Here is a 22,769-nt window from a genome sequence, read left to right as displayed (position 1 = left end):
GCGAATGCTTTGATTACCCAGCACTTTTGGCCCAATGCTTTGATGACCATTGAAGTCTCTCCAGGAAATAACTGCAGAAGTTGGCAGTGGTGTGGGAGAGATCTGCAGCTCTGTAGACATCTGCTAAGATGTTAGGTGAAGGTCCTCTGGGTAGGAGGATGCACCTAGGATTGGCCCAGAGTAAAGGCCAGTGGGATTCAGGGACAGGCATACTAGAGATGGAAATGTAGGGGTTGTCATCATCCCAGCAGGGAGGTGATGAGACGGGCAAAGGAGTGTAGCAGACTCAGAATCGAACCCTGAAGACCACCACTGTGTGAGGGGTTGATGGGAGAAGGAACCAGCAGGAAGGTAGACAGAAGAACAGATGCATGGTTTGGAAAAGGAATGGGGGAAGGCATCATGATGCGGCCATCAGTGCCCAGCTCTTGGCCAACAGAGTGAATGCTTGGAAAATCCTCCATCTTTCTCCTGAGAGTCAAGCTTCATTGGCCTCATCACTTTTGGACTTAATTTATCCCACAGCCTAAAGATAGTTCTTTTTATTCACTGGAAGCTACCTGGGAGCAGGTCCTTGCCCATTGTCAAGGGAGCAGTGTGGACAACCATGTGATTAAAAAATTGCCTAGGGCTACTCACAAAAGTACCCTCATTGGGGTTGAATGCGATGTGAAAATACATTAGTGGAGATGCTCTTTCCCATGGAAAAGCCTTTCCTTTTTCTTTTTTGAGGCAGGGTATCTCTGTGTAGCCCTGGCTGTCCTGGAACTCACTGTGTAGACCAGGTTGGCCTCAAACTCAGAAGTCCACCTGCTTCTGCCTCCCAGGTGCTGGGATTTAAAAGGAAAAGTAGCGGCTCAGGAACAGCAAGACCAAGTTCTCAGCACAAAGGAGACTTATTTCCCCAGAGGAACTGAGGGTAGGGATAAGAGACAAAGACAGGAGTTAGAGGAGGAAGAAGAAGGTAACAAGAAAAAGGACGCAGGGGTATTTGTCCCAGGGAGGAAGAGGCAACCATGAAGGACCTCTGGATAGAGAGGAGACAGGTGGACAATAGGAATATGGTGGTTTATAAAGATACAAGGGGAAACCCAGTGTTTAATTTTAATTGGGCATGTTAATAAGGGGAGTCAAAGGGGGCTTTTGATTGCTGGATTTCAGTACTTTGATAGCTGGACCTTGGTAATCAGCCCTCAGGAGGAGGGGTTGACCAAATAAGGGAATGGACCTTGGGGGCTAGCTTCAGGAATGTAATCTAACAGGTTTTGTTTGTTTGTTTGTTTTTCTCGAGACAGGGTTTCTCTGTGGCTTTGGAGCCTGTCCTGGAACTTGCTCTGTAAATCAGGCTGGCCTCAAACTCAAAGAGATCTGCCTGTCTCTGCCTTCCAAGTACTGAAATTCAAGGTGTGTGCCAGGCTCAATCTAAGTTTTTTTTAGGAAGGCTGAGGCTTGTGGAGAAGGGCAAAGTCTGCCAGAACCACATGCTCAAGTCAGCTAGAGTCCCATTGGGATAAAGGTGTGTGCCACTACTCCCAGCTGAAAAGAAACCTTTTCAAACTGTTTCAAACTGAAGAGATGGCATTCAGGCCAAATGTTTTCAATGTGAGCCTAAGATGGAGTGACCCCTGTTGTCCCTGTGGGGAAATACAAGCCCTGCCTAACCAAGGCCTCCTTGGTTTATTTAGCACTAGGTAACAGTGGAGATCAGCTCAGTTCCAGGGCCTTCCTTGGGAGAGAGGCCGTTGTCCGAGTGTTTTGGAAGGATGAGACCCTCTTGAGCCTCAGTTTGGCTCCCCACATGATGAATACAGCTGGTGGTAATGGCTGGTGTCTGGTAGCCTTTAACCCATTTTCTGGTGCTGTGATCTTTGAGAGACCTTTAGAGGGGAGTTGAGTTTTGAAGTAATATCCACAGTCCTTACCAACAGGACATGGCCACAGCATCTCTATTGTGACAAAGGTCCAGACCATTTAGATATAGCTCACTATAGTCCCTTGACCTTGCCCCTCAGGGGAGGGCTGGACATGAACTGGCCATAGCATCTAAAACAGGTACTTATCTCACAGACTTATTTCCATCTAAAGATCTGGTTAGAAGGACGGGTTATTAATTGCAATCATCTCAGTCCCTTGATGCAATAACAAGAGACAGGGTTTGACAATACTCAATACCCCAAGTATTATTCTTGCCACCTTCCCAAGGACATGGCGGCATTACCTGTGGTTTGTGGGTCCTTCAGTCCGAGAATTATTATTTAATGTTTAGGCTAAACATGCAATCTTGTTTTCCAAGTTTCCAAAGGAACTTGGCCATAGCGATACTCTGGTAGAAGACTCCTTAACCAGGCAGTTCCCTTCTGCCTTCTCCTGACCACCTTTCTGCCCTCAGGTGACTCCTCACACAGCAGAAAGGCAGTTCCTACTGATGTGTTAGGAAATGGGATCACAATGTTCCTTTTAGTAGCATCTTTGTTGTTGTTGTTTTTGTTTGTTTACTGGACACTGCCTATCATTCCGATCTTAAGCTAAAACAAACCAGAGATTAAAATAATTTTTAAATGGACAGTTTCTTGTTCAGCCCCTCCCACCAAGAGTCATCAAGATAGAGGCTCCTGGTCCAGCACCACTGCCCCCAGCTCTGTTTGGCTAGGAAGGAAAGAGTAGCTCATAGGACTGTGGTTAAAGATGTCAAGGAGAAGTGAGTGGGAGGGGATGTTTGAGAGTCCAGAACTTGGGGTACCTCAAGAGATCCCACAAGCAAAGGTTAAGACAGGCCATGAGCTTTGAATGCCAGGCAGGAGGAGTGTGGGTGTGGTGTGGGCAGGCCTGCAGCGGAAGGGTCAGTGCGCCCCACCCTGGCCTGATCTGGCCTGGCTCAGGGTGTGGGCAGCCTGCCTCTCCTCCTCTCTAGGCCAGCGGGCAGGCCTCATGCGTGCTGGGGGCTCCAGCCCAGGCGGGCTGGCTAGATGAGAGGAAAAACATGCGGTTTGGTGGGCTGGACATGGAAAAACAAGCCAATTAGGAGGAAAACAAACAAACCCCAGGCCAGCAGAGGCACACGCACACATGCACACGCACACGGCCCTGAATGGGACTCAGACACTGTCCTAGCTGACACAATCTCTTTGGCATCTCAGGAACCCCCACGAGGGGAAACTCGGGCTGCCTAAGAGTATGCGGCATACCCAGGTATGCCATTGTTTATGTATGGATAGGAGTCTGCTCAGATGCCCCTGACATACTCTCACACCAGGTCCTGCCCATTTGTAGACATGCTGGGAATTCAGGCTATCTTCTCATATTCATGGTTTGAAAAACACATTCAGAGCCAGGTGTGGTGGTGTAGCCTTTAATCACAGCACTTGGGAGGCAGAGGCTAGCAGATCCCTGAGAGTTCGAGGCCAGCCTGGTCTGCAGATGGAGTTCTAGGCCAGCCATGGTTGCAGGGGACCCTGTTCAAGGGGGGAAAACTCACTTGGACTTAAACTCCATCACATATGCAGTGTGGCTGGCTGGCTGTGCGCTTCAGGTACAGTGGCACGTTGGAGGATGCAGGATACCCAGCCTTGCCCTCATAGACAACCTCAGGACACACAGTCATCCACTGTCCCACACAGCCCACACTTTACACTACCAAGAGCCACACATTAAGCCGCCTGGCCGCCACAGTGACTTAAAAACAGCTTTCCCGAGCTCACAGCACACAGCACAACAGGGCCTCCCAATCCCACACTGTCCCACAGCATCACACTTGTCTCTCACAGCACCCCATCTCCGCCCACCCGGCCCCTCAGCTGGGCTCCAGCTGCAGAGAGTCCCTCCTTTCCTTCCTTGTCTTTGTTTTTCTTTCCTCCTTTTCCCTCTGAGAAACCTGGTCCCTGTCAGGGAACCCAAACCCTCCTCTTCTCAGGGCCCTGGGCCAGGCAGGAGTATCCAGATGACAGACCAAACCCCTACTTGGCCCCTACCCTCTGTGACCTTCCCATTCCGAGAGGGGAGCTGGAGGGGGGCGCTGGAGGGGGGCAGAAGGAAAGAGGTGGGGATGTGTCAGCCTGTCCAGGGGAAGGGGCTGTGAGCCCAGTGCCATGGCCTGCTCTGCCCTCCACACCCTGGGCAGACAGCAGGGTGCTGACTCTGCACCTTCACCCCCCCACCTCCCCCCCAGCGTTCTTCTCCTTTGAAGCTGGGGTAAGGGGGGGTAGGAGCAGGAGCGGGGAGTGGCGGTTTCTCAGCGACCTCGGAATGTCCTTTTCTCCTAGAGCCGCTGCCAACTCTGGCCTGGCCCACAGGCCCCCAGAAGGCACTTCCTGTGTCCTTGGCCACCCCCACCCCACCCCCATGCAGCACTCTATACCCATGGAGCAGATAGGGCAGGAACACCACAGGCACTCAGGATGACCTGAAAACAACATAAGATGGGCAGGTTCCCCGGGAAGGAGGGCCAGGGGTGGGCAGATGCAAGGTGGCCTTGCGCTCTCCCCTGCCCACAGTGCCACCTGCTGCAGGGGAGTCCTCCTGGTGCCCTCCCTGCCCCTCCTCTGCCCCGGAGCTGGGTTTGCACTGTGGGGCTTGTGTCCCAGGCCCCTTTACATCTTCACGCAGATGTCACGTACTAGATGTGTGCATGAAGTCACCTCAAATCATGTACACTATGGAAACCTCAGTTCCCTGAGGGTCGCCAGAGCCACTCTGCAAGTGAAGACATGTACTCCCCTTCACTGTCCCTGGCTTGTTGAATTACCCCCTCCCATTTCCTGTCCACCTGTCAGGCAGAGGGCGGGGGTGGGGGCGGGCGGGGGGGGGGAGAGGCACAGAAGGGAGGTGTCAGTGTCCCTGGAACCACAGACAGACATTCCTTGCCTGGGTCAGATCACAGAAGCTGCCTCCTTCCAGGAACTTGAGCCGCCTGACCTCACGCCTTGCCCAGTGCCTGAAGGTGGGACAGCTGGGCTAAATGCTCACAGCAACAGAAAGCACAGCTAGACAACAGAAAGAACTCCCCAAATGTAGCCATGTATGTAAATAATACCTTTCTGTGCTAGTTTTCTGTGTGACTTCAAGCAAAACAGTATCCCTCTCTGTATCTTCTTATTCCAAACCGAGGGCAGCCACCCATCGCGTCACAGCCTTTCTTAAGGTGGTAGCACACTTGGAGGCTGCAGCCAGGATCCAGGGGGGAGCCATGGAACAGCCACTCTCTTCCAGTGCACTTTGTACACATAAATACTCACATATGGTCGTATATTAGCATGAGCAAGAGCTGTATAGATGCTTTGTTACCAGTCACTCCTTCACGTCACAGACATGTCTCTCTTTGTCTCTCTCTCACACACACACACTGATACATGCAGATATGTACACAAGTGGATATGCTCATGCCTAGCCAGTTTGTACTCCTGTGTGGCTACTAGGCCTGTTCTTCTACCAATCGGCAGATGGGAAGCTCAGGAGGAGGGGTCTCTTCTCCAAAAACTGCACAGGTCCCCTAGCAGGTAGAGGACCACTGGGAGCCTGCAGTATCTACGGTACTTCTTTGGAAGGGAACACATTGTGACAGCAGACATGGGCAGAGACAGTTCCCTAAGACATCACCTCCATGCTGTGATTGATGAGCTGGGACTCATGAACCCCCTCCTCCTCCCTGCCCCCTCCCTATGCCCCCCCCCCAGTTCCTGACTCCATTGAGCAGGTGTGTGTGGGGAATCCTCCACACAGCCTTGTTTTTCTTTAATTAAACATCTGGCTCTCTGTGGCCTGGGAAGCCTCAGACCCTTGCTGACAGCCCCCCCCCACCTTTGGCATCGATGATAGGTAAGGGGGGAGTGCTGGGGCTCTGGGGCCCACCTGTCCCCAAACTAGTCCAGGGGACTGGAGGCTTCAAGAAGTCCCTGACCTCCCTGTCCTCGCCCCCAGTGCCGCCGCGGGAGCCTGTGCTCAGCTGCCGCTCCAACACTTACCCCAAGGGCTTCTACTGCACCTGGCATCTGCCCGCCCCCACCTACATCCCCAATACCTTCAATGTGACTGTGCTGTGAGTAACTGCGCTCTTGACCCGGTTCCAGCCCTGACCTTTGACCTCCCCCTCCTCATCATGTCCTGAGTCTAAGACCCCAGTCTAGCCTTGGGCTTGACCTTCCCCCTGCCTGCCCCAACCTGACCCTTGATGTTGGTAACGGTACCCGGGCCTCATTCCTTTCCAGGCATGGCTCCAAAATTATGGTCTGTGAGAAGGACCCGGCCCTCAAGAACCGCTGCCACATTCGCTACATGCACCTGTTCTCCACCATCAAGTACAAGGTCTCCATAAGTGTTAGCAATGCCTTGGGTCACAACAGCACGGCTATTACCTTCGATGAATTCACCATCGGTGCGTGTGCTAGTGATGGTGGGGGGACCTGCTGCATATTCCGGGAGTGTGAAAGTGTGTCAGAGGTGCGCGTGAGCATTAGTAGGGATGTTCGCATGTATGCACAATGGCACAAACACGCCTTCATATACACCTGTGATCCTGCAAGTGGATATCCTTACCTGCAGGGCAGAGACTTCTCCAACAGCTCTTTTCATTGTCCCTTTGGCTCAAAGAACATGCAAGGGGGGGGGGAGGGAGGAGCTGGGCCAGACTCCTGCACAGCTGCAGGCGCCCCCCCCCATGCTAATGGCTTCCTTACGGTCTGTGATAAATGAGGTGTCGGAACAGGAGACAGGAGCAGGACAGACACTGCCCTCACCCCACCGGCTCTCCCATTTGGACCTTCTGCCTGCCCTTGCCCTATCCCAGGCAGGCTCTGCTTGCTCCACCCCATCCCACACAAACCCTTTATTGGTCTCTGAGATTGTCTCTCGTCTTCCTCTGCTCCATCTTCCCCACAAGCCGCTGGACCTTCAGTCAGATTATGTCTATGTGAGCTGGGCTCTTAGGTGCTGCCGCCATCAGACCCCCAGCTTACCTCTAACCCACAGAGCATCTTCAAATCTGGACTCTAACAAGGGTGTCCAGTCTCGGTTTAGAACTGAAGAAACCGAGGGAAAGCCAGCAGGGGCAGTTGGGTGATGCTGGTGTAGGAGGGGTGATTTAGGTGGCAAGAGAGGTGGCTGAGATTGTGTCAGCATGAGAAAGGAGTTGTGGCAGAGGTTGGCTGAAATTTCCAAGGGCTGGTGTGGTGACTATGACTAGTCACGGCCAAAGGGTGACGATGGGGAGGCCAGAGCTGGCAATTAGACGGCTGTTCATTGTAGTTGCCAGCCAGGTCTGACAACGGAAAAGAGATGGTGGCTGTGGCAATGTCAGTTGTTGGTAACAGAGATGGCCGATCAGAGTGGCTGGAGTTGACAGTGTGGGGTTGTTCCCAGAGATTAGCACACTAATGAAGCAATGTCCCCTAAACAGTGAAACCTGACCCTCCAGAAAATGTGGTAGCTCGGCCAGTGCCCAGCAACCCTCGTCGACTGGAGGTGACATGGCAGACGCCCTCAACCTGGCCTGACCCTGAATCCTTCCCTCTCAAGTTCTTTCTGCGCTACCGGCCTCTCATCCTGGACCAGTGGCAGCATGTGAGTGTCCTGCCATTGTGAGATCCTGATGCCTGGGTTTGCAGTACAGTGAGAGAGGACACTGTGCCCAGGTAGTATCAGCTCCAGCAGGGGACCCAGTGGCCGACTAAGAGGCTTGCCACGGGGAGAAAGGGATCAGGTAGGCGTGGGAAAATGAATGGAGCTGAGGGAGGCACCCTCATCAGAACATATCTTTGAGGGCTCCCAGGGTAGTGAGGGAAGTGCTGGGAGGGAGGTGGCCTGGTTTCCCGTCCTTTTCCTAAAGTTCCCTGCGCCTAGTCTCTGGCTGTCAGCCCTGGCCAGGCACCTGCCATTACACACTGGGTCTGTGATGGATCCAAAGAGCAGGATGGTCCCACCCCTCAGAGATTTGCAGATGGGTGCAAGGGGCTGGGACCAGACACTGCGATCAAGTTTGGTCTAGGAGGTGAGTTTAGATCATGATGACTGTTCAGGCTCCAAAGTTAGGCCTAGTTTGAAGGTCAGTTTAAGGTTATAGGTCAAGTAGTGGCCTGGACTGGGAACCAAACAGTGGACAAGGGTCAGTATGGGGTGAGGCTATGGTCTGGATACTGATCAAGCTATGATGGAGAGCTCTAGGAAGCGGCCAGGGATTTGAAGGCTTCTGGGTATTCTCATATTGAGAGACTGTGGGCACTCTGGGTGGCCCTTGAGCTCTGGGCTAGGACTAGAGTTGGGAGTGTTCCATGAGGCAAGCCAGTCTGCTACTGGGGTCAACTTGAACCCCACCAGCTCCAGCGCCATCTCCTTGTGTCCTTCTCCTGTCTGGCTTTTAAAGTATGTAATTTGATTCCTAGGTGCCTGTCCTGGTTGTAGGCCTGGCCCCCACAAAGGCTACTCACACTCTCACGTGTTCCCTGACAGAGTCCGGAGTCCCTCCCGCCTGGCCAGCTGCCCGAGCCTAATGCATTGCTAATAACCAGGGTCTGGTTTCACAAGCCCCCTCCCCCGCTAACGAGCTACAGGCAGCAGCTCTGCGCGTCGCAGCGCACACGCCTTGCAGTGGACCTGGCATACTGCCCACCACACACACAGGAACATGCACACACACACATGGTTCCCAGCAGGAACCATGCTGCATGTGTATGAGACCAACATGCCAAAGGCCATACGTTGGCTTATGCTGTGGGCAGAACTCACCCCTATCCTGAGACCATGCATGTCCAATGGTACATTGTACCATATTCCATGTTTCATAGACACTGGAACAGGTTAGGGTTGTGGATCTTTTCAACTTGAATTTTGTATAGAATATCTTCCTTGCCCTTGATTTTGAAGAGTAACAGGTGTATGGCTGCAAGAAGAGAGCAGAGGAAAATATCACTTGGATTTTCAGGGGAAATGTAAACTAGGAATATGTAATAAGAATAGGGACCAGGAGATATGGCAGAGGCTGTCTCATCACGGACAGGGGTAAGGCAGGAACTAGTGTGGGTACCTTTGTCTCCTGCTCTGGCCCTAACTCAGTGGTCTGACATCTGGAGCTGACTGAGTAGAGGGCCTCAAGGCCAGTGGGTGGCAGTGACAGCTCCTGTTAATTGAAAGAGCCCTTTTCTTAAGGATTGGTGACAACCTAGCAAGGAGGGTCCAAGCCTAGGATTGTTGCTACCCAGAGATCACTGGCAGGAAGCGCAGTGTCCTGAGTCCACCAGTGACCTACTCCCCTTGGCTCTCTCCTTTGTCTTTGAGGAAAGATATGTAGAAGTCTATAGGCCAAGAAGGCGGGAAGAGGTCAGCTAACCAGCCAGAGGGAATCTCTAGACAGGAGACCGGGATCCAGAGTTGGGACTGGGGCTACACCTCCATGAGAGGAGAGCTTTTGGTGCCCACTCGTATTCCAGAGCTGGGAGTAGGATTGACTGGGCCAGAGCCTGGGCTCAAGCGTATTTCAACATCAGCCAGGGGCTCCAGCATCAGGACCACAGACTGAGCAGGAATTAGAGAGGCTTCCTGTTCTGCATGAGCCTGATAGCACATGGACGGGTGCACACACACACACACACACACACACACACACACACACACACACACACACAAGAGTATCATAGACTAGCAGGTCAGGTGGCCTAGACCTTATTTTTCTATGGAGAACATTGGAATGGGAACCAAAAAGGCCCTAAAGCCAGACATGGCCCAGAGCAGCCCCCTCCTTCGCCCCCACCGGCTGCCCCTGTTTACGAGGCGGCTTAATGAGGCAGCGGGTGCTGCTGAGATGAACCAGAGCCCAGCCTGGGCTTGGGAGGGGCGCCGGACAGGCAGGCCGCCCTGGAGAGTCGAGGGGAGACCAGAAGGATGAGGCCAGCCAACAGGGGCTGGATGGCAATGCCATGCCTCCAGGAGGAAATGGCCCCTTCCTACTTCAAGCAGAGTGATAACACATGGAAGAAGCTTTCCTGGAAGAGGCCCTGCTGGGGCTAGGTGGTGGGTACACTGGCTCTGAGCTGAAGCCCACAGCGACAGTACTTTCCTCATGGCTTAGCCCTCATTATAACTCTAAGGTAGATACGGTCATTGATACCAGTTTATAGATAGGAACACAAAGCCGTTGGAGGTTGGTCTCCAAGTTAGCAAGAGATGTAGCCAAATTTTATCTCTGGCATCCCTCCAGCATTGGTGCTTGTGGCCTTCTCTCCATGGCTCTCCGAAAGGAGGACGGCTAGCACCACACTGTTCATCATTAATCTTCCCTTTGGTACCACAGCATCCTGGGCAACAGCAGCAGCATGGCTACTGAGCAGAGTCACTCCAGGAGTGTTCTAGCCTCCTTCCTGCTCCTAGGTCTTCTTCCTGATGCCTCTACTCTCCCATAGAAAGTGAAGGTCACTCATTGCGGCCCCTCTCCCCACAGGAAGCCCTCGCTCTCTCCAGGGGTACATTCGTGTCCCTCTCCCCAAATGTATCCTTGCCGCCCTTGGTGGGGTGTGGCAGTGGAGGAGGGACACACTCATTTGTGTCTCCAAAGGTGTCTCTTCTCAACCCTGTCCTATGATTGGGCTTGCAGGTAGAGCTGTCAGACGGCACAGCACACACCATCACCGATGCCTATGCTGGGAAGGAGTACATCATCCAGGTGGCAGCCAAGGACAACGAGATAGGGACGTGGAGTGACTGGAGTGTGGCTGCTCACGCCACACCCTGGACAGAGGAACCACGACATCTCACCACTGAAGCCCAGGCCCCCGGTGAGCCTGCCTGCCCCCTGCCCTGCCCTCTGTGCACATTCCTTCCAGCTCTTCCTAATAGCAGAGCCTGTGACTCGCCCTCTGTGGCTGTCACAGACCCACCCGTCTGCCCGACACCTGTGGTCCTGGCTCTCGTTCTCTAGATATCCTTGGTAGGGATTACTGGGTGCAGTGGTCACCTATGAGCCTTGGAAAGCAGGATGGGAGAGGCAACACTAATCTGATCAGGAAGCAGGAACAATGTGCCTCATGAAACCCCAGCTCTGGGTGGGACCCGGTCCCCACCCTGCCCTGAGTTTCCCCCATGCTCCCCAGAGACCACGACCAGCACCACCAGCTCATTGGCACCCCCACCCACCACGAAGATCTGTGACCCTGGAGAGCTAGGCAGCGGCGGAGGACCTTCCATACCCTTCTTGACCAGTGTCCCTGTCTCTCTGGCCCTGGCTGCCGCTGCTGCCACAGCCAACAATCTCCTGATCTGGTAGGTTGAGTGAGGCTGGGCAGCAATGGGAGGGACCTCCATCCTAGCCTCAACCCTCACAGCCCCCTGCCTGTCTCCCCAGAGCCAGGCATCCTATGAGGACATGCCAGAGCACCTGCAGAGGAGGCCGGAGCTGAGCCTGCAGACCCCGGTTTCTATTTTGCACACGGGCAGGAGGACCTTTTGCATTCTCTTCAGACACAATTTGTAGAGACCCCGGCAGGCCCGGGCCTGCCGTCCCCTAGCCCCACCACACCAAGCCGGCTCTCCTTTCTCTCCAGGGAGGAGAACCATGCAGCTAACCCACCCACCAAAGACCCCTCTCATCCTGCCCCCCTCGGGCTGGACCCTCCAACGCCAGCGACTCCCAGGGGCCCTTGGGGGACCTGAGGGGAGCCCCCCATATCCACAGTCTCCTCCTGCCCCAGCCTCCTGTCTGTCCCAGGGTCTCTGTTGCCACCATCAGATTATAAGCTCCTGACATTGGGGGGGCCCAGCCATCCCCTCCCCCCAGTGCCCACACTTTTCAGTCCCTCCACCTCTGCCCCTGTTTTGTACACTCCTCCATTGACCCTTCCCTGCCCCCAGTATTTAATGTCCTGTCGGTCGGTCCCTTCTAGTCTGACTCAGTGGTAACTTGCTGTATTTGAATTTTTTATAGATGTATATACAGGGGTGGGAGGGGAAGGGGGTTCTCATTAAACGTCACCATTTCATGAGCCCTTGGAACAGAACCGCTTTGGGAGGGAGCTACTCTTTCCAGGACCTGTGCCCTGCAGGCATGGAAGGAGAGGGAAACCTGGTTGGGGAAGGTGGGGAAGGGTTCAGCTTCTAGACCACAGTCCTTCAGGATGCTGTGCTCCACTTCTTAAGGGGCTGGGCTTCCCTGGAGTATGCAGCCAAGGGCAAACTTGTGGGAGATGGGTCTAGGTGTAAGTGGGGTACCAGTCCCTTGTAGAGGCTGCTGAGTTCTGGCTAGCTGTTTATGAATCATCCCCAGAGCTACCTTCTAGGAGTGCCCAGGCAGCAGGCCACAGAGGTTCAGTGTCCTGGGCCTGGCCAGGCAAGAAGGCAGCTTGCAGGCAGACTCCTGAGAGCATGGGTTCCGCTGCCTAGAGGACCAGCTTCCAGAAGCACAGGGCTCAAAGGGAATCCACAGAGTCCACGTATTGTGACTTTATTATCTGAGGAGGTGAGGGGGGAAACACACTCACACTCTCTTGATGGTTCCCTTCAGAACTTTTCTTTGCTCTTCTTTTGCATCCTAGTGATTTCCTTCTCTCATTCCTGATGTTTTCCTTCAGGTAAAAACATGTTTTTTATCTCTCTTACATTATTAAAACAAAGTCATCCCAAAAACCCACATACATTTACATCTAAGTAACTTGTCATAGATTAACAGAGTATGAACAAGCAGGGCATTTTTCTCAGCCATTTTTTGTTTGTTTGGAGCAGGGTTTCTCTATAGCTTTGGAGCCTGTCCTGGTACTATGCTGGCCTCAAACTCACAGAGATCTGCCTGCCCTTGCCTCCCGAGTGGAGTGCTGGGATTAAAAACATGTGCCACCACCACCTGGGTCAACCTTTTTTTTTTTTCTGGCTCAACCACTTTTTTTTTTTTTTTTTTTTTGCTGGCAGGCTGAGTATTTTGGTTACAAAGAAAGAATCACATTAATACTTATCTTGAAAAGTAATCTTATGAATCACAAACCTAAACTTTTATACATGAAAACAATACACCAGCTCTACCTAAATCTTTAGTGTGCATACCCACTCTTCAGTAGTTTTTTATATCAGGAGGTTGAGGGCAGGAATTAATCATGATCTTCGATCATCAACCAATCCTAGCAAGAAAGGCATGTCAGCCAGTGATAACTGGGCTGCTCTGTTCTTGTTCTCTGACCTTACAGAGTTCCTCACTCAACTGTGTGTCTTTCTAAAACTTTAGATTGTCTTCTTGGGTTTTTCAACTCAATGCTATTTGACAAAAACATCTTAGACTAATTTTATTTTCAAAGCTTTGTTTCAGCTGTGATGCACTCCAAAGCCTGTGACCACCTCTCCCAACATTAAGGTTAATAGAATTTAAGCTGGCTGGGCTACTGGGGCTCAATTGTTCTTCTTAACCATCAACCCAAGCCACAGTCAGTACTGTTCCTCAATAGAAACCCATGTGTCCTAGCAGTGTGACACGTCCTTGTTTTATTTTTTATCACCAAAACTCTATCTAAACTAACATTATTATTATCCATCAGACAGCAGGGCTTAGGAAGAAATCATCTTCATAAGAATCCACAGGCAAACACGTGACATAGAACGGGATCTTTCCATGATACAAACACACTACATTCCAGGCAGTGGGCTCTCCCCACACCCATTCACACCACACCAGTACCAGAGAAAGACCGCGGCGCCTGCAAACACACAAAAGCACGGCAGAGTCTGTGGTCTCGGGGCCTTGCCTATCTGAAAGTCACACATCAGGGATTCGCTTCCAGGTGGGCTGACACCTTGAAGCCAGCTGCCACCTGCTGCTCCTATGACATGGCCACCAGTATGTGGATAGGGATTGGACCCAGGCTTCAGAACTGGAATTACACAGGATTAAGCCTCAGATTTAGATTAGACATGTAGTACCTAGGGTGTACTTAGGAGATTCTGGGCTTTTCCAGTCCCTAGACAAGTCTAAGTTCCCTCTGACTTCTCCTGGCTGCCCCATAGGTGTTCAAGGTCCAATTGCAGCCAGATGTGTTGGCCCATTCTTTTAATCCCAGCACCCAGGAGGCAGAGGCAGGAAGATCTCTGTGAGTTTGAGGCCAGCCTAGTCTACATAGTTTCAGGACTGCTAATGCTATGTAGAGAGAGACCTGATTTCTCATTGAAGTCACCTTACCAAAGCACCTTTGCTCTAAATACCCAGGCTAGAGTCAGGTTAACAGACTTCTGAGGTAGGATGGGTAGAGACCAGAGTCCTAGCTGGTCTGTGTGCTTAGAGTGAAGGGGGGGGGGGTGTCATCAAAGCCACCAGTGTGCCTAGTCCACACTCCCCATAGCCGGTGATAGATGCCACAGAGAATTCCCCTGATGTGCCACAACTCCACCCTTCTCAGACCAGGCACTTTGCACCGACCTTCCCAGGCCAACATGGGACCATGCCTTGGGAGGGAGATCACAGAACCTAGAGCATTCGTACATCAGGCAAGGTACAGACTAAGTTAGTTCCAGAGGAGGAACTGCAGAGTGGAGGAAGTTTCCTGTCTCCTGGCTGGGGGAGAGAATGTTTCAAATAGAGACTTGTGGATGGAAGAGACCCGACATCCCACAACCTGTGACTTTTCTGTTTGACTGTTTGTTTGTTTGTTTGTTTTCAATACAGGACCTTACTATGCAGCTCTGGGTGCCTTAGAGCACACTTATGTAGACAAGGCTGGCCCCAGACTCATAGAGATTCATCTGTCTCTGCCTCCCAAGTTCTGGGGATAAAGGTATGCACCACTATGCCTGGCTAACCTGTGGCTTTTCAAACAATGGGAACTGTGCCTCCTTGAGTGCAGAAAGAGACTCCCAGAGTAGACACCCTGAGAAGCAGCTGTTGGACCTTTTTCTGCTCCCTCAACACCCAGTTCTGCCTGTTGGTTTGGGCTTGGTAAGGTGTGGCTCGGGCTGGAGACTGCATTCTAGGTCCAGCAGGGTTATAGAGAGATCAGGGGTTACCGGCTCTCTTGCCAAGAACATCATTCCTGCAGTGTATTAGAACTTTGCCCATCTTTGAGGTGGGTGGGCTGAAGTTAGAGGGTCTCTGGCTTGTGCTGCCTTTCTGACTTGAGAGCCTTGGTCAGCTCTGACCCACCCACCGCCCACCCAGGGCTTGGGCATCAGCAATCTGGCCCCCATTAGCAACATGGGAAAGCAATTATGCTGGGCCTCAGAAGGAGGGGGCAGAACAAGGAGAGGGAGCCTGCTGAAGCCTTGGAGGCTGATGGAGGGGGGAACTGGGGTATCTCCCTGCCCCCAACTGCAAGGGATCAGTCTTGTCCTAAGCCCTTCGGGTCAGTGTCATTGACTCACTCAGGGTGGTTATCTCTCTCTGTGAGTCCTCACTCACCCCTTAATCTCAGACAAAATTCACTGTGCAGGGTCTTGGCTGCTGGCAGTGCTGCCTCCCTCGAGCACCAACCATCTCTCCACAGCCCTTTGCAAGGGTAGTTCTGGAGGACCTGGGATGTGCTTGGAGCTGGAACAGAACTCAGAGAGGACAGGGGGGTCAGATCTGCAGCCTGTGTAGCAGCAGCCCAGCCTTCCAGTCCATTTGTTCTGTTTGCTCCCCGAAAGTGCACTGGGAATGGGGTACCCTCTATGTCTTGATCTATCAGCAGCCTGGCCACAGGATCTCTCCCACCAGCGTGGTTGTTCTATGCTTAAAATGCTAGGTCCCTTCACCACTCTCTCTAACCTGACTTCTGTCTCTCTGTTTGTCTCTATCCTACTCCAGTCTCTGGATAAATCTTTGTCCTGGTTCCAGTCTTTCTTTTTCTTTCTCCAAGATTGATTCTATTTTAATTAAGTGTATGTATGTGGAGGATTGTACTGGAGTCAAATCCCCTGGAACTGGCATTATAGACAGTTGTGAGCTGCCTGGCATGGATGCCAGGAAATGAACTCAGACCCTGTGGAAGAGCAGGAGGCACCCCTAACTGATGAGCCCTCTCTCTATCCCCCTGGTTCCAATCTTTGTATCTCCGTCTCCTTCCTCCTCTGTCTTCTGTGTTATTTTTCCATCTGTATCTATCTCTTGCCCTCTGACTCCTTCCTTTTCTTAGTATCTCTCTGCCTGGTCCCTCTTTTTCTTTACCCCATCTCCCTCTGTGTCTCTAACCCCATCTGGTCTGCCTCTGTCTCTTTGTATCTCCATCCCTGTCTCTGTGTCTGTGTGTCTTTCTCTACAGTCATCTCCATCCCTGTGTTCATCTCAGTCTTGGTCTCTCTTCCCAGACTCAACTTCCCGAGTTCTGCCCCACATTGGGTCTGTGGCCTTTGCTCCTCTCTAGCCTGAACCAGAATCTGTCCTAGATTCTGCTGCCCCCTCTCGGTCACCTGCTTGCCCTTCATTCCTGTTCCGTGGCTAGTGGTTATCGGCATGGAAATCCTGTGCCTGCATTCCCAGCAGTTAGCCAGGGTAGAGGTAACTATTAGTCATGACTCCTTCCGGACAGCCTCCAGCCCTGAGAGTTGTCAACAGTAGGGAGCCCACTACCTCTGTAGGATGAGATTCAAGAAGTCATTGACACAAGGACAGAGCTGAGTGCTTGGCTCTGAATTCTGGTGGTGTGTCCTGTACCTGTGTGTCTTTGTGTGTTTAGTCCTACACCCCACTGTACCCACAACCAAGAGCGCCTAACTTTAGAGCTCCCACATCTCTAATGAAGGGCTAGAGCCCTGTGGGCAGGAAGGACCGGGTGTAACTCCCTCCACTTCCACCTTTCCTCAGAGGCGAAAAAGGAGTCTAAGGAGAACAGCAGGGAGCCCTTATTTGGTAATGTCTCTCTGGTATGGGGGCACTAACTTTCGTGAGAGGCCTGGGTAACAGGGCCAGCTTGAAGGGGGGCTAGTGTGGTCCATGCACCCCAGGAGATTGTGGCTGGCAGAGCTTATCTGAAGGAGCAGGTCTGATGGGTCCTGGCTGAGGAGGCTGATCTGAAGACACTCGGTCAAAGGAGCAGGATCTCCAGTTGGTCCTGGTTTGCCTGGCACTTTCCCAGTCTTAGTACTGAATATCTCAAATCTTGGAAAACCCATCCCAGGCAAAGTAAAACAGTTGGCCACTCTCTCTGCAATGGCTTTGCTGCCTGTACCAATCTGAGTGTATGGACTGGTGTGGAGGATATCTTCTTGTTCTGGGCCAGAGACTTACTTCTTTGACTAGACTGCAGGCCAAGGAGGTGGATAGAGTACTTCCAGGGCAGTGGCTTGGGGAGTGGCCACCAGGGGGCAGGGCAGATTCTCAGGAGAGTCAGGCAATGGCCCCAAAGAGAAGCCAGCCTGGGGCTGTGTGCAATGCATACAGGTACAACAGCAAATGCTACTGTGTCATTGCATGCAAACTTTGGTGACAGTATGCAAACATGCAGTGTTATTTGTTAGGAGACATGGTGTACAGGGTAAATCTTTGTGGTATGCTAGTTTGTGGCTTGTCTGGTGTAACCACAGTTGAGGCCTTTCCTGTGGCTGTAGAGCAGCAATAGGAATACCTTGGGCCTTATTAGGACAGGATGTATGCAAATGTAGCATCAGAGATACTTCCTGGGAGAGGCTGAGGTTGGAAGGAGAAACATGGAGTGAGGCTTTCCAGTGTGCACCTGCCCCATCTGGCAGAGAATTCTGTCTTTACTGGTGTGTCCTGGGCAGATGCATAGCACACACTGTAGTAGGAGATCGTTAGGGCAATTTTTAAAGGAGCCACCAGGGTTGCCCAGAGGAAAGGAGTTTGGGAAAAGAGATACAGACCAAGCAAGGACAGGGTGAGACAAGAATGAAGCCATCATAGAATCCTTCCACTCCAGCCCTGAGAAGAAAATGAACAAAAAACAAAAGAGTACACTGCCCACACCCAACCAAAGGAATTTTGAGGAATCCCTTAAATAATGACAGCCCCCCAAAAGTAGCCTCAGAAAAGGTGACCTGACACATGAGGGTTCATACTAACAGTGGCCCCACGGGTGAGCATACGGCCATAGGGAAAGTCAGGGCGTCGGGATGAGGGAATTTCACATCACAAACCCAATTCCCCTCCCAGTTCCCCCAAACCCTTTACCCCTACAGTGCAAAAGAATCCAGCAAAACAAAAGCAAAGCAAGCCAACCAAAACAAGAACAAATCTTTTCTGCCTCTCTTCACTCGTCTTGGTGGCATTGGGAGCCGTGTGTCAGTCACCTTTACTAGCAAATGTTTACTGCAGTGAGTTCAAGGCCTCTGGTACCTGGTACACCATCCTCACTGAAACTCTTCTGGAATATCCCATAGCGGGGTGGTAGCTGAGCTGGTCATTTCCAGGCCACTGGGGCCACCTCGGCCTCAGGTGAGGGAGCAGACCCAGCACCCTATATCTGTGTCATCAGCGCCTGTTCTCCCTCACCTGTGGCTAGGGGTGCGGCCATCTCTCCCTAGAGCAGGGGTCAGCTCTCTTGCTGCAGCGTCCAGTGAGAGGCAGGGCCAGGTTTCCCTGGGCCCAGCGAAGGGCAGGGCCTCTGATTTCATCAGGCAAGGTTCCTTTGGCCCCTTGAGGTGACAAGGGCCACAGACTGACGATGGGGGCCGCAGCTGCAGCTGGACCACAGACCCAGATGTGTCCCTGGGCAGCAGCCTTGGCCACTCAGATTGGGAAGGTTCTGGTGGCAGCATGGCCCTCAGACATCATCAAGGCCTCAGGCTTCTGTGCAGCCCTTGGTGGCAATATGGGACTTGGACTTCGACATAGAAACCAGCCGCAGTAGGACTACAGATCCAGACATGGTCCTCGGCAACAGCCAGGTCTGGATGTCACCATTGCCCCATGTGGCCGTGCAGGCCACTCAGATCAGTGCAACCCTAGAGGCAGTGTGGCCCTCAGACACCAACATGGCCCCAGACTTCAGGCCTTCACTTAGCCTTCAATGGTAATGGAAGCCTAGGGCATTAACACAGACTCTGGTTGCAGTAGGGCCATGGACCCAGACATGGCCCTCAGCTGCAGCTCTGACCCTAATGCCAGCCCAGGCAGCACAGGCCACTCAGATCTGGTCCTCAGAGAACTCCAACATGAACCCAGGTAGCTGATCCTGAACATCCACACAGCCCTATGACAACAGGAGCCACATCCATCCATCCATCCAGACCCTGACTGCCATAGGGCCACAAACCCACACACGGTCCTCAACAGGAGCCTGGGCCAAGATGATACCATGGTCCTGGCTATAGCATGGCCAGATGGAGGAACTTTTTAAGTAGAAGCCCCATGTCCCTCTGTGACACTTCCAAAGAAGCAAGAAGTACATGGCATCTTCCATGGTATGGACTGCTATTCCAGGAGCTTGAGCTAAAGCTGTAAGGATGGAAAATGCTCCCCCTTCAGTTGGAGCAGATGTCTAATAGGGTCCTGCAAGGATGAATGTTTAAGCACCAGCAAGGTTGACTGGTAGTCCCAGCCAGGCACCATCAAGCCATAGAATTAGGAGGTGTGGCAGGCCAAAAACAACAGGAGGATAAATTAGTTGGGATGAAGGAGGAATCTGTTAAACATGAGCCATGGTAGGTAGCAATAAGAGAGAAAGAAAAGGATGGCCTGTAGGTACAAAGACCATAAACAAGACACAGGCAGGAAGGAAAGAGAGGCTGGGAAGGAGGAAGAGAAGAAATAGGGAACATGACATAAACACACTTACACACATACAAACAAAGGAATAAAAGCAGGTTCCCCACAAATTCTTCCTGTTGTAGGTCTTATTAATAGTATAAAATCGATGGGACAAACCCAAGGACAAGATGATTAAAACAGAATGAAGAGTAGGGAACAGAGAGAAATAATAGACGACCAAAACAATAATGCGGTGGATGCAGCAAATAAGCCAGAAACGGTAGCGTGCACAGTGGCTGAAAGTGATGTGGAGGAAAGGCTTGGGATGCAGGATCAGATGGAAAAGATGAGGCCCAGAAAGCAAGCATCAGGCAGCCAAGAGGACCAAAACCCACAAGTATAGCAAGGAGCATCCTTAAAGCAAGTGAAAACGGAAAGAAAATGGAACACAGGAAGATGTTACAGGGTTAAAACACAGGGGGAAAATCCTCCAATGAAGGACTGGGTGTTCATCTTGAAGATGACACCACACACCAGAGCAGTTGACCTTGGACATGCTGGGCTCTCTGGTCTGGCACTACTCCAGGCTAGTGCTTTACAAAGGTAAGCAGCATCTGCACCGTCTACATCTACGGAGGCTTCAGGGTGAACACAAGCATAAACGACCGACCAGTTAATCATGAATCTGGAGGTGGGGCCAAGAACTCGTGAACCTTTCCAGAAAAACAAGACCCTGAAAACTCAAGGCTAGGGATGTGACCCAGTGGGTATAGTGTTTGCCTAGCATTGCTTAAACCAAGGCCTGGAGATACAGGCCTGTAATCTCAGCACTCAGGAGGATCAGGAGTTCAAGGTCATCTTCATCTACATAGTGAGTTTGAGGCCAGCCTGGGATACATAAAACCTTGTGGGTTTTGTTATTGTTTTTAAAAGACAAAATCTAGTCAGCCAAGAAATTAATCAAAACCACGACTGCAGGAGAGGAAAGTTGTAGTAAAAGGGCTGGTGGTGACATTAATTCCATTTAGGTTAAGATTAAACTGTGGGAATTTTAGTTGTAGAACAAATGTAAATATTACAAATCTTGATAAAATAAAAACAACATTGGCAACACAACCTGGAAAGGAAGGGAGGGTAGAAGGAGGGCAGTGCTAAGCTCTCTTTCTTCCACAGTGCAGACTCAATTAATAGTGTATAAAACTGAAACATGATGGTAAAATCCTACCAGTTTCTTAATTGAAAGCATTTTTCTAAACTCAAAAGAGGTCTTTTAGGAATGGCTGCTTTTTGAGGTGAAGGAATAAATTCTACCTGAGTTCGTTTATTGCATTTTACTTGTCTCTTTTCCTGCTTAAGGTCAAGTTAATTTTTTACTTTTGGTTAAAGAAAAGTATGCTTGCTCTGCACTGCTCTCTGTCTTTCTCGATGCTCCTCTCTATATATGCATACGCTAACCATGTAACACCAATCATTTCTGGATGGCAATACTGACTTGCAGTTTTTAAAAATCATCTACAACTTTAATAACAGTTTTTGGTGTATTTAAAACATGTGTGCCTGACACCAGATACACCTTTAATCCCAGCAATCAGGAAGCAGAGACAGATGGATCTCTGTGAAGTCAAGGCCAGTCTGGTCTACATAGCCAGATCCAGGCCAACCAGCGGTACATAGTGAAACCCTATTTTACACACACACTGAAAATTGCTTATGTGAACCTTGGGTGCTAGGCTTAAATTTCAGGATAACTAAATGCATATTAGAGGGCATTTTGGAGACTATGAGGTTATCAGCCACCCTCCTTGTGGTAGGCTGAATAATGGTACCCAATATGTCCAAGTCTGAGTTCCCAGACCTGCGACTTTTACCTCATGTGAGGAAAGGAATTTGAAGGTCTTGAGATTTGAAGATTATTCTGGGTTGTTCAGACCTGCCTGAAAATCACAGTAGTTCTGAATGAAAAAAGGGAGCAGGGGGACTTAGAGAAGGTGCCAGAATGATGGAGGGAAACGTTGAATCGATGTGCTCTGAGGATTAATCTGTAGTCCATAATCCCGGGAACATAAAAAGCCACCAGAAGCTGGAAAGGCAAGAGTACAGATTGTTCTGTCAAAGCCCACAGATGAGACCAGTCTCTCTGACACCCTGACTTTTGCCCAGTGAGAGGCCAGTGATTTCAGACCACCAGCCTTTAGACGGTAGGAAAAGTCCTGCGTTATTTTAGCCACTGTTTATACAAACATGTTACAGCAGCAACAAGGAAATTATGACACTTTACTGCATGCCCTTCCCTTGGCCCAAGTTGATCTCCTCTCTTTCCTCCAGCCAATTCTAACACTCCCACTTTCCACTGAGCTTGTCTGTGCTGCCTTCACGGATGCTCAGGGCTCTCTTTCCCCCTCCCTCACTCTCTCTCTCCCTTTTCTACATCTAACTGGCTTTTCTCTTGTACATAATGTTCTCCTGATTTCTAGAAAACTGATCACCTTCATTGATTCAAAGCCCTGTCTGGTATTTGTCGAGTGACTCTGGGAGTAGGTTTATTCCAACATGGGTCTATTATCGTCACTGGCCTAGAACTTGTTATGTAGGGCAGGCTAGTCTTGAACTCACTCGCACCTGACTTCCGGAATGCTGAGATTCAAGGTATGTGTCACCATGCCCAGCCTATTATGGAAAAAAAGATAAAAACCTTTTTATTTTTTTTTCAATTTTATTTTGTTGTTTTTAGACTTGTCTCATTTTGAAGCCTAGCTTGGGCTTGGATTTGTCATCCTCTTGCCTCAACCTCTTAAGTGCTGGTTTTCCAGATGTCCTAGTTAGCTTTCAGTTGCTGTGATACACACCATGTGGCCAAAAGCTATGCGGGAAGAGATGGTCACAGTTTGACACTGAAGGAAGCCAGGGTAGGAAGTGGAGGTGGGGCCGGAAGCAGAAGCCATGCAGGAATGCTGCTCACCGGCTTGCTCCCCGTGGCTTGCTGATATAACCCGGACCACCTGCCCAGAGTGGCATCACCCACAAAGGAGTGGGCCCTCCACATCAGTCATTGACCAAGAAAGTGCCCCTCCTGGACTTGTCTTCTGGCTAGTCTAATAAAAAACAAACAAACAAACCCATGTTGTCAACCCAGGTTCTTTTCCAAATAACACCAGTGTATGTGAAGTTGATAAAAGGCCAGCTAACTCAGCAAGCATGTAGC

General features: G+C 51.1%; 1 protein-coding gene across 2 annotated transcripts in view; it reads left to right on the top strand.

Moving 5' to 3' along the window:
• Positions 1-11,958, top strand: part of Cntfr (ciliary neurotrophic factor receptor) — a 38,125-nt gene extending 26,167 nt beyond the window's left edge. For both annotated transcript variants that reach the window (XM_051187582.1, XM_051187583.1), the window contains exons 4-9: positions 5,914-6,031; positions 6,201-6,367; positions 7,388-7,551; positions 10,574-10,754; positions 11,070-11,238; positions 11,321-11,958. In XM_051187582.1, coding sequence (XP_051043539.1) covers positions 5,914-6,031; positions 6,201-6,367; positions 7,388-7,551; positions 10,574-10,754; positions 11,070-11,238; position 11,321 — 800 coding nt within the window. In that variant the 3' untranslated portion in view covers positions 11,322-11,958. The remainder of the gene's footprint in view (positions 1-5,913; positions 6,032-6,200; positions 6,368-7,387; positions 7,552-10,573; positions 10,755-11,069; positions 11,239-11,320) is intronic.
• Positions 11,959-22,769: the final 10,811 nt, after the last annotated feature.

Source organism: Phodopus roborovskii, unplaced genomic scaffold (assembly GCF_943737965.1).
Source record: "Phodopus roborovskii unplaced genomic scaffold, PHOROB, whole genome shotgun sequence".
Classification (NCBI taxonomy): domain Eukaryota; kingdom Metazoa; phylum Chordata; class Mammalia; order Rodentia; family Cricetidae; genus Phodopus; species Phodopus roborovskii.
Note: the sequence above shows the minus strand (reverse complement) of the source record. Positions and strands in the feature narration are given on the sequence as shown.